The sequence below is a fragment of the Lethenteron reissneri genome, chromosome 21, assembly GCF_015708825.2.
Source record: "Lethenteron reissneri isolate LAM-NWPU_2019-01 chromosome 21, ASM1570882v1, whole genome shotgun sequence".
Lineage (NCBI taxonomy): Eukaryota > Metazoa > Chordata > Hyperoartia > Petromyzontiformes > Petromyzontidae > Lethenteron > Lethenteron reissneri.
The window spans coordinates 14282695-14295041 of record NC_083799.1 but is presented as its reverse complement, the minus strand read 5'-3'; the positions used below and the strand labels follow the sequence as shown (position 1 = coordinate 14295041).

Sequence of the window (12347 nt, the reverse complement as noted above, 5' to 3'; positions counted from 1 at the left end):
GCAATCCGCCAACCCTCGCCGCTACCTCCACCACCGTCCCGGCTCGCGTGAAATTTGCCACCAGCCGGATATTTATGGCCACCAGTGGAGATGAGCACCCTCGGACGCTTTTACGGGCAGGGCCAGACACTCTCGACGTTGTTCCGCCTGTCGCGCCGACCGGCAGACTCGCGATGTCTCCCTGCTTTCATTCGAACAAACAACGCCGCTGCCCGTCAAAGGGACGGCAGCGCACGTAGGAGCGCGCTGAGCGGATACTGCGCGTTCTCGGGGCGAAGCGCACACGCAGCGGTCCTAGCCCCCCCCCCCCCCCCTTTTTAGCATAACGCGTAAAACACCGACGGCGCTCGGTTATTTTTGTCGCGTCGTCAAAGACGGCGCCTCGTCGTTTGTTGTTTTAACGGCGTGCGACCCAGCGGCATCAGCATGACCGCATTGTAAATGAGACGTTGCATCTCGGCAGCGAGTCGTACGTTTAAGGGGGGGGGGGGGATGGAACGCTGTAAATAAATAAGCAGCGCGGCGCAACGTAACGTAGTTTTGTGCTCGGGCAGACGTGACCTGCCGCCCATGGTTCGTTGCGGTGAGATATTAGTGTTTAAATATTTACATGTTCTGTCGGAAAAAATTGAAGGGGCATGAAAATATGTTCGTGATTTGCACGGTGTTGCTTCGCTGCCTGTGCGGCGGAGGCGATGCGTAATTGTGGATGAGGGTGATGGAACAGAAATACGACAGGTGACAGTTGAATTGGGATCGCCGTGTGATGTGGCAACTTTGACTTGAGTGTCAAATCAAAACCCCCTTCACCGGATAGACTCTCTCAACTTCGGGATGACTTAAAACATATTGGTATTTTTTGGGAACTGTAACATATTTATCCACTTTTTATACGATATTACTTTTTCTAGCAATGCGTTTAAAGAATAAAATAACCTTCCTGCAATAGTATGAAGTGTTTTTCTTTTAACGCCGCCTGCAATTTTTTTCATTGGTATGCTCTATCGTCAATCACGTCCTTTGACTTCCAGTAGAGGAGATACGTTTAACTCCCGTTTCTGCAAAATAATGAAAATGTAAAATATTTACAAATTAATTGAAATCGTGACACGGTGGACGCCTTCTGCACTCGTAGATGTGAGAGCGATTTCGATGTTGGAATGCCGTCATTAAAGCAACATCGCGCACTCAACAAAAAGAGTCGCCAAGTACATTGGGGCCTTTCCGCTGTAGTCGTTGGAGTTTGTTCGAATTGCTTCGTAATTAGTTCAAGGTGATCGCTGTAGCTATCTTTGCGGGGGACATGGGGTTAGTTAGAAAATTCCATGGGGCGTTACCGCCGCCGCCACTTTGAATGTGTAGGTTATCCGTGACCGAGCCACCCCGTGAAATTTCACGGCTCGTTAATCGATACAGAGTTGGCTTACAAGTATTATTATTATTAACGAGACGTTGTATATCAACCTGGATTTTATAACATGTTCATCTGTTTCTAAGAGAATTTCGCAAAATATATTGCTTTATTTATATGTAATGTAAGTACTTTGCGGTGGTTAACGTGGGAACTTATATTGTAATTTTAAACAGTTATATATTCCTGGGAAGTATATTTTTAAAATGTGGATTAAATAAATGATGATTTTTTATTAATCCCCTGCTGAACTTATCATGCCTCTGGCTACCCGTGCTTGGTTAAGCTAATGATCCATTCATAAGCTGCCCAGCAGGACAATGCGTCTCCTGTGTTCACACACACATGGGTTAGTTGTCCAGTATATAGCAGAAACATCTTATTGGTGATCTCACGGTTATTTATGCAGGAACATAAACGCGTGTAGATTTCAATTGCCAGGTTACATATCCATAAACTTGTGGGCTGAAATGTCCCTTGTCACAAATAGCACTGGAACATTTCTGCCATCCTCAAAGAAGTACTGTGCCGTGCTCCTGTCTGTCGGTGGTTCTGGAGCCTGTGGTGTAAATTCCACATTCTCTCGGCAAGACCAGCCTCTCTACGGAGACAACCACAGATGACTTCCCCACTGAGCAATACAAATTTCGTGGTCTCGGAGGAATGACGGACAGAGAGTCACATCTCCAAGCTGAGACCTCGAGTCCCGAACGCCTTCGCCAGTGTTCTCCACTGCAAGGCCCGTGGGGCTACTGGCTGGCCCTGGTGGCCTTTAGCGCGGCCCCCGTGAATATACACCGTGTGAAACACACCACCCTTGCAGGCGGTGGTGTTGGCGGCCCTCGCACTGACGATGTCTTATCGCCGAAAGTGCCTCCACGCTTTTTGGCGCTTCCGTTTGCCACACGGGATTTACGCATGGGAATTGCGTAAATTTTTTTCGACAATTGTACGAATGAAACCGTGAATCCACCATTGCTTCTCAGACGCGGATAACGCGTGGAAAGTCCTCCGTGTCCCGTAGTTGTGTTTTGGGCAGCTGTGTGTGCGTGTGTGTTTGCTGTTGGTGTCGTTGTGTTTGCGCTTGTGGTTGCGTTTTGCTTGCGCGGTTGGTGTTTTCGTGTGCGGTTGCGTTTGCGCCCTTTTTGTGTGATTGTGGTTTCGATTGGTTTATGATTGTGGTTGCTTGAGCACTCGCTGCGGTGTGTGGGTGTCTGTGCACGTGTCTGCGGTTGTTGCGGTGTGTGGCCGTGGTTGTGTTGCCACGTTTTGTTGTGTAAGCATACATGTACGTAGCCCACTCTGATAATTAATCGGGGGGGGGGGGGCGGGGAAGGACAACAAATTAAACACACGAAAATGGACTTTAACTAAAATCCTTCAGATGTTAAATTACTGTACTCATTCTAGATTTGAAGCTTTCGTGACTGCAAGGATTCATACTCTTAGTTCTTTCGGTAAAGTCACGTAGGTAAAAAATGAAACTGTACTCATTGTTGTTTTCGGTAAAGTCACGTATGTAGAAATAAAATACAATTTTACTAAATAAAATTGAATTAAAATCACGACGTTTCGAAGCACAACGCACACGGAGAACGGTAACCTGCACGGAGGCAAACAACAACAAGGTACAAGGTAGCAGAGATACCTCGTATCTGTTCTACGTTGGTATGTTCAGCCCAGAAGTTGAACGCGAAATTTTGTAGTCTTTTGAAGTACGTGGTCAACCAGGTTAGTGTCTGACTGTGTTGTTGGCCGACTGGTTTTGCATCACGTGATGTTTCTAAGGTTTGTTGAGTTCTCCCATCTTCTTGTTGTTGTTGTTTGCCTCCGTGCAGTTTGCCGTTCTCTGTGTGGGCTGTGTGCTTGGTGTCCCCCTGTGTGTGTCCCCTTGCTGTGTGTTTTGCCCCATTTACACCTGATGATGATCGCTTGTGTTGCGTTCGAAACGTCGTGATTTTATTTTATTTAGTTAAATATTTTATTTCTACATACGTGACTTTAACGAATAAAACCAATTTGTACAGTAATTTCTGCAGTCACGAAAGCTTCAATCCTATGTTATATTAAATCTGGTTCAATGCCACAGTACAACCAACCTGCCAAATTTGAGTCATGAGCCATCATTCTGTCATTTAAGCTAATCCTTGTATTTAGGTAAATATAAGTGAAATACCGTGGAACGCTTGTGAATAGACGATATTGTTATTCAGTAAAGGTAATTGTCCATTACAAATGTACCATTTTAAGCTTAGCGGCATGATAGATTAATGCGGATGTGTTAGTTATAGGCCAGATCATGGGTCGGCAACCTGCGGCTCCGAAGCTGCATGCAGTTCACCAAGGAGCGGCTTTGTGATGTTCTTTGAGGATCGCCGTCTCGTATTCACCACGTGCATTGCAGCGCTTGAAATATCGAGGTCTTCTTCTTTGGGTCTTTCGGTAAAGTCACGTAGATCGGTTCAAAGAAAATAAGAAAAAAACGACGACGTTTCGATCGCAACCCAAATCGGTTGTCATAAAAAAAATGGCCGCTTGTGTTGGCATCGAAACGTCGTAGTTTTTTGTTTGTTATTTTCTTTGAACCTAACTACGTGACTTTACCGAAAGACCCAAACAATATGAATTCCTGCAGTCATGTTTTCCCTACCCTCTCTCTGCCTCCGCCCCCCTCTGTCTATTTAAGGCCACCCCACAGAGACGATCACCTCTCTCTGTACCTGGGTTGCTCTCTCTATGTATCTTGGTGATATCTGTCTGCTTATATGTCTGTCTATAGTTTTCTGGTTATATTCTATGTCGCTATTTCATTATACCTGATGATGATTGCTTGTGTTGCAATCGAAACGTCGTATGCTATTATTTAATTTATTATTTTATTTTTATACGTGACTTTACCGAAAAAACCAAAGAATAATTCCTGCAGTCACGAAAGCTCCAAAATTAAGAATGTATTTTATCGTGTGCACTCGAGAGGTATACAATAATCAAGGGATATGTTTTCCAGATATTTTACAATACTGGACTCACGTTCTGTTAATGTCCGTTCGGGAAGGCGTGCCCGTTAAACATACAGTTACAAAGTTTTACCAAACTGGAATATTTGTGTTTTTGGTGTTTAGGACTACTGCAGAGGCACTTACTGCAGGTAGATAATCCATACTTGTCAACCCATACAGTTTACACGTTTTCTTGTCCAGGGAAATTGAGTAAAAAAAAAAGGTGTTTTGACTGTTTGTGTTTCTCCCTTGTGATGGGACATTGTAGGATGAACGTTGAGATGTATAAGGGTACCACGGGGTGACCAATAGGGTCTGAGTTGGTCTGTAATAAGGTAGGGCACTGATAAGGGGTCGACAGGAATGGTAGTCTGACATTGGTCTCCATCCAGAAAGACTGAAAAAGAAATAAACACGAATGCCAAAAGTGAAATCCAAGAACTAGGCAATCAGCTGTACTTACACAACCCAGCTGCGTTGTTAAATAAAACCCTTCATTTTGCAACAAACTGACTGGTGACAATGTGTAGTGTGCATTAATCTGCACCCAGTACATTGCAGACAGCTTTTATGTTACAATAATTTAATATTTTCTGCAACCTGCACTTGCAGAGTCACACTTACTTGAAACTCCTGAGGTTCTGTGCACGAGTGCAGGTAAGTGCTTGTGACAGATATATACGAAAATAACTTGGTCAGATGTTTGCGTGTAGAAATTTTGCAGGCGCATGCAACGTTGTGCACAATACGTTGTAGATGATTCTAGATTTGAAGCTTTCGTGACTGCAAGTATTCATATTCTTAGGTTTTTTTCGGTAAAGTCACGTAGGTAAAATTTTTTAATTTAAATTAATAAAAGTAAAATAAAAAAAGACGGAAGCTTGTGTTGCCTCCGAAACGTCGTGATTTTTATTTTTATTTTACTTTTATTAATTTAAAATTTTTACCTACGTGACTTTACCGAAAAAACCTAAGAATACGTTGTAGATGGACAGCGAGTAGCATGGGAAGACACGAATGTGCAATCCAAAGTTATTTTGGTGTGAGATTATTATTTTAAACTCTACTCGGCCAGTTTTTAGTGTGCCAGAACGCGCGAACCACAGTCACAATGTCGCGAGGTCACTTCTTAGTCAGGGGGCCAACTCAGCTCATCATCCTTCTCCGGGGGTATATAAAATTGGCTACCATATTGTCAGAATGTAGCAGAAGTTGCCATTTGGAGTGGTTGGTGCCCTGCCATGGTGGTGTCTAATTGCCTCTATTGGATCCGGACCGCCACAGGAGAGATGAGTGCAATTGAAATGTTGCTGTGAAGAGGTGCCTGAACTTAATATTTTACCTTAACGTCAAACTGCGGGAATACGTTTAAAGAAAACACATCCCCCGACGTGGTGACTATCGGTCAACATTTCTAATTTTACTCCGATAAATGTAAATATTCAATTGCAATCCGTGCACGAGAATCTACCGCACTTAGTGTGCACTTTGATTTTGTTGACACTGTGATTCTCACCGAAGGAATCCATGAATACAGATGAGGTTTGGCATTTGCCATACACTCCGTAGTGCAGCTGCGAACACCGGCCTGTTACACATAAACATGCGAGGGATGCTGCACAGGGCTCCGCTTTGAAGCGTTTATTTAAAAGCAGAGTTCTTCGGCATGTTTAGCCGTGTATTGGATTTTTTTGCTTTGCTGTCATTCGAGCAGACTTGTAAGAAAAAAACGCCCAAAAAATTATTTCGCAATGAAACGGCTGGTGATCTTGCGTTAAGTTGAATCGCATACATCCACACCCATTGACATCAATGAAGAAAGCTATGAATGAATCAATTTATTTTGACAGGTGACCTTTTTTAACATTCACGAGGGGGAGGATAGCTTTGTTATAAACATATGTGACTTATCTGTGCGGACAGGGGCTGTGTCGGAAATGTCTGAGTAAGAAACCCGTGGGAGTATAATAATTAACTGTGGTTCGTGTGGTTGGTGTAGATAAAGTGGCTCTCATTCAAGTCCCTCATGTGCAGCATTCTAATTATAGTGCTCACAGGATTTCGGTGCTGGTGTGTTGCTGACGAGAACCGCTATCGTTAGCCGCTTGCGAGGGAGGTCTCATTTTTCTGGCCATCAGTAAACAGCTTGCCTTGTTCGCACACACACACACACACAGACAAAGATCCCCCGTATTGCCTCAACGGACTGTTGGGGCAAGTGCTATTAGCCAACACCTATTAAGGCCGGCAACGGCACACAATAGTGGGTGGGTGGCCAGCACCGCGCCCGACCGCCTTTGTCTCCCCAGTGACGATGTATACATGCCATACCAGGTAGGGTACTCATTTGAGGCTGAGTCGACTTAGGGTAAACCCATGCTCGGTTAAGATAATCGTCACTGGTGTTGACCAAGAGCAGGAATCGAACTCGAGTCGTAGCGCAGCGTGTGAACCACTACACTACCCCCACACCCAAAGATCCCCCGTATAGCCTTAACAGACTGTAGGGGCAAGTGCTGTTAGCAAGCACCTATGAAGGCCAGAACGGCACACGAGGGGATGGGTGGCCAACACCACGCCCGGCCGCCTTTGTCTCCCTCGTGGCGATGTTTTTACGCACCGCATCAGGTACTCATTTGAGGCTGAGTCGACCTAGGGAAGGCCCAGAACCGGTTCAGATAATAGTCAGTCATGTTGGCCAGGTTCTTAGCGCAGCGTGCTAACCGCTACACATGCACATCCCATCAGACCTAAGCTCGGTGAAGAATGGTTAAAAATCGGTTCGGCCGTTTACACGCATCACCAAAGATCATTAGCATATAACCGATAAGGGCCTGTGGAGCTGAAGTTGGCGTGTGTGTGTGTGTGTGAGAGAGAGATGGACATTTTACAGCAACAGCCATTAATATTATTTGTTGTAGACATGTTGACAGTTACACGATGCGAATAAACGAGTAATTTGTTTGATTTTAATGATGTGCATTGCGGGTTTTCACACTTGGGTAAATATGCTCGTGAGGATGATTTCGGTAGTTGTTGCTTTCAAGGTCACAAAGATTTCTTCGTTCATGCTGGGTTATTTTTAAAATGAAAGTCTTCATTTTTCGATTTAAAGCTTTCGTGACTGCAGGGATTCATCTTCTTGTTTCTTTCGGTAAAGTCACGTAGAAGGGAAGTAATAAAATAATAAAAATAAAACATAATAAAACAATTCTCACGACGTTTCGGCTACAACGCAAGCAGCCGTCTTCAGGTGAAGAATGAGACACTACCAAACTAGGAGCTTATATATAAGCTGCATTGGGGGTTGAAGAGCGCCTTAACAAAAAGAATGTGCATGTGAAGAGGGATTTAGCATATTCATGGAAAATGCGTAGGCGTTGGGCGGGGGGGTGTCAAAGTCATATTATGCCCATGCATTATGCAGGATCAGCAGCAACCAAGGGGGGTGCAGGGATTAGCAGTAACAAAGGAAAGGAATGTTAATGATATGTAGCTGCAGTTACTCAACAACCACGTAGAAAACTAAAGTATAAACTACATAAAAAACTAAAGTATAAACTGCATCGCACCATCATAGTAAGTATACTGATGGTGCGATGCAGTTTATACTTTAGTTTTTTATGTAGTTTATACTTTAGTTTTCTACGTGGTTGTTGAGTAACTGCAGCTACATATCATTAACATTCCTTTCCTTTGTTACTGCTAATCCCTGCACCCCCCTTGGTTGCTGCTGATCCTGCATAATGCATGGGCATAATATGACTTTGACACCCCCCCGCCCAACGCCTACGCATTTTCCATGAATATGCTAAATCCCTCTTCACATGCACATTCTTTTTGTTAAGGCGCTCTTCAACCCCCAATGCAGCTTATATATAAGCTCCTAGTTTGGTAGTGTCTCATTCTTCACCTGAAGACGGCTGCTTGCGTTGTAGCCGAAACGTCGTGAGAATTGTTTTATTATGTTTTATTTTTATTATTTTATTACTTCCCTTCTACGTGACTTTACCGAAAGAAACAAGAAGATGAAAGTCTTCAATGATGAAAACTTTTCCACGTGCAAAATCTGTTCATCTGTGTGCTAATTTGAATGGCACTCAAAGTAAGTACACACCCACATAAAAAAAAAACTACCAAACAATGAAAGATATATATTTTGCACACAACGAATATCATACACCATGTAAACGAAGCAACCATGGCGAGTTTGCCGGTTATTAGAATTCCACGAATACGCCATAAACTTTAAACCTTGGTGGTGCACTACGAAGCATCCTTAATTATCCGCACTTGCAAGCGCCGTGGCAGTGGCAGCCCAGAAAGCCATCCCCTTCGTGAGATTGATTTCTGCGGTTTCCACCCCCACCCCCCCCTCCTTTGTTTTATCTGAATGAGATAATTACCCCCGATCGAGTCGGGTGGTCTCGGCGGTCCTCGGGTTGCTGGAAACACCTCGGCTTGTCAGGGCTTCACAGCCCACCACCACCTCTCTCTGCTCCCAGGGTAGTTTGGTTGCCGTGAAAAACACGCCCGGGCGGAGAAGAAGCGGCACGGGTCGATGGGAGGGAGTGACCGTCCGCCACATCGGCGTCTTTGAAATATGGGATCGGAAGGCGACTGTATGTAATGGATGGCCGGCGTGAACTCTCAACCCGAGCTCTATTTAATTTACCCCCTTAGCATCCAGCCCACCTCCCCCCAAAAAAAGCAAACTATGAATGTGCACGCGCTCACGCACGCACTATCATTACACTGAATCACCCCTAATGGATAAAATCGCCGGACGATTACACGATTGCCATCAGACAATTGGGCAACAAGCAATGAATATGCAGTGATAGATTTATTTATTTTTGAGTGCCAGATACTCGCCTTGAAATTCAAGCCCAGAATAACAGATGAGCCTTCACGCGAGATCGGAAGAGTCGCAGTAAGTTGGGGGGGGGGGGGGGAAGGAGGGGAGTGGGTGATGTGAGCTCCAGGGGGTTGGACAGATTCCACTTGATGGATGCATTGTTGAAAAATGAAATGGTTCAACACTTACATGGTTCAGTAGTGTGAATGGAGCGCGACTCTGGTGGGGTTGTGGAGAGAGGGGGGCGTTGCTGGAGGGCTCTTAAAAAAAAGCTCGCCGTGAGAGAGGGGGGCCTTGGCTTCCACAATGGGGCACCTTCTGCGTTCCAAGCTGCCGTGGGGCAGATGTGGTGAAGGGGGAGCGATTTGTGATTTCGAATCCCCCTTGTGTTGCCTTTTACATCCGCAGTGTAATTTCAGAATTGATTGTTATCGGATAGACGCGAAAGGTTTCATCTGATGAAGGAGTCCTTTACTGAAATGAAAATTGTCTAACGACGAGGAGGCTGGGGGGTGTTAATGTTTCCCTAAAAAGGTTAGGGGAGGTTTGCAAATTGGAAAGGTGACATTTGTGGAAGGATAATTTTGGTGGAAATTGCATATTGTTAACATAATTTATAGCACTGTATAGTAATTGTTTTTTTAATTATTGCTTGGAGTAATTTGTTACAGTAGAAATGGAACGTTATTTAGCATGTGGTAATACCAAAAAAATCAAATTTTGTACAACTCTTGCTTCCTTGATAATTTTACATTTAGAAGATAATGAATGATGTATAATATTTGTGTCATCTATGTCATCAGTGAAATGTATATTCAAATGTTCTTCACGTTCCCGTCCGAAGTGTACGTGTGTGACTGCCACGTGCTAGTGTGGGCATTCGTGCACAGAGTCAAAAGTCCGTCAAACATGTCTTTGTTCAAAAACTTTTAGGGTGCAACTCTCACTCTTAATAGTGGTCCCCGTGGCAGTGAAGGAAATTCTACATTGGTTCTTTCGGTAAAGTCACATAGAATGTAGTAGGGTGGGTAGAATGATACATAGTGTAATATTACATAAATATGCTAAAATTCCTCTTGATATGCAAATTATTTTGTCAAGGCGCTCTTCCTCCTCCCTCCCAGCTTAAATAGACGCTCCAAGCCCAGGACGTGTCATTCAGACTCTGTCTTATCGACAGACCTGTTCTTCACCTGAGGACGGCTGCTTGCGTTGTGGCCGAAACGTCGTGAGAATTATTTTATTATGTTTTATTTTTATTATTTTATTATTTCCATTCTACGTTACTTTACCGAAAGAACCAAGAAGATGAATACCTGCAGACACGAAAGCTTTAAATCGAAATTCTACATTGCCATGAAAAACCCACCGTTAACTTCTCGCAAAATATTACTCGTTGAATTTTACTCCCGAGGAGGATGATGGTCCGAGTCAGTTCCCAAACCTGGATTTGATCTCGCGGTTTTGAGGATGCCATTTGGGCACTGGACAGGTGAGCGGTGGTAAATGCGTGTTTGATTCACCGTGATGCTTACTGCAGTGACATATCATCTCTGTTGCGCTCTCGCTCGTGTGTGCGTGGGTGCGTGCGTGTTTTGTGTGCTCCGTGCGGGCGCGTGCAGGACCCCGACCATGGCAGGAGGGCTGTTTGCCATCGACCGTGACTACTTTCAGGAGATTGGCACCTACGATCCTGGCATGGACATCTGGGGAGGAGAGAACCTTGAAATGTCTTTCAGGGTCAGTGGTTCCGCAACAGGCACTTTGTTTTCAAATGCACTCGGACAGTTTAAAATGCACCTCGCGGGCTGGGAGGGCGGGGGGGGGGGGGTTTACGCAGTAATTTGTACACATGAACAAATCTTTACTTCAATGGAACAAAGATGTTGGCTTCAGATGGCTTTTATAGACGACGTGTGAAAGTGTCCACACTTACGCCGTATACTTTCAGGTGTCCATCAACGGAAAGTGCACTTGGCAAGTCTGATTTACGAAAAAGAAGAAAAACAGCCAAGTTTGTTCATTTTATCTGGGCGTGGGACGCAGCATTATTGGACTGCAAAGCTGGTCAAGCGTAAAGCGAACGGAGTGGCATGCAAAGCCATTTCCCATTCCGCTTACAGTGTGGGTGTGTATGTGTGGGGAGCGGTAAGTGTAGCGGTTAGCGTGCTGCGCTACGAACCCGTCCACCCGGGTTCGATTCCCGCTCACGGCCAACACCAGTGACGATTATCTGAACTGGTCCTGGGCCTCCCCTAGGTCGTCTCAGCCTCAGATATACACATAACCACTCGGTAGGCAATGGCGGCCCGACGTGGTGTTTGTGCGCTGGGCCGGCCTTCATAGGTACTCACTAACAGCACTTGCTCCTACATTCTGTTTCGGCTATATGGGGGATCTTTGTATATATATAAACAACTAAGTAGTTTTCACTTGAAATTGTTATTGGACAAATAAGTTAATAACTTGGAGAAAAAATAATTTATTGTGAAGGAAACATGCTAAGTATTTTAGGATAACGAGGTTTAAGATTCTCAAATGAAACGGATAAACAGGCACTTTAGTAAATTATACTTGAGCAGTCAACCTTAGAAAGTCCATTTGTACTCATTACTTACAGAATGGCGTGTATTGAAAGGTAATGTCTTTGTCAATATAAAAGAAAAACTAACAACAATTATCGGCTTGGAATTTACATGCTTTACATTATCTGCACATATATTCTCTACACCTCATTTGTAGCTATGAAGCCAATTTGTACGTGGAGTGAAGCGGTCACACAGCTTCGATTTAAAGCTTTCGTGACTGCAGGGGTTCATCTTCTTGGTTCTTTCGGTAAAGTCACGTAAGCAGCCGTCCTCAGGTGGAGAACAGGTCTGTCAAGTAGACAAGTAGACAGAGTCTGATTCTGTCTACTTGACAGACCTGTTCTTCACCTGAGGACGGCTGCTTGCGTTGTGGCCGAAACGTCGTGAGAATTATTTGATTATGTTTTATTTGTATTATTTTATTATTTTCCTTCTACGTGACTTTACCGAAAGAACCAAGAACAGGGGTCACACAGTTGTTACCGCTCACG

At 44.4% G+C, this 12347-nt stretch overlaps 1 protein-coding gene across 2 annotated transcripts in view; it reads left to right on the top strand.

Annotated features, from left to right (window-relative positions):
- The window catches only part of LOC133345284 (polypeptide N-acetylgalactosaminyltransferase 13-like), an 88424-nt gene that overhangs the window by 54512 nt on the left and 21565 nt on the right, over positions 1-12347 (top strand). For both annotated transcript variants that reach the window (XM_061555915.1, XM_061555914.1), the window contains one exon: positions 10891-11008. In XM_061555915.1, coding sequence (XP_061411899.1) covers positions 10891-11008 — 118 coding nt within the window. The remainder of the gene's footprint in view (positions 1-10890; positions 11009-12347) is intronic.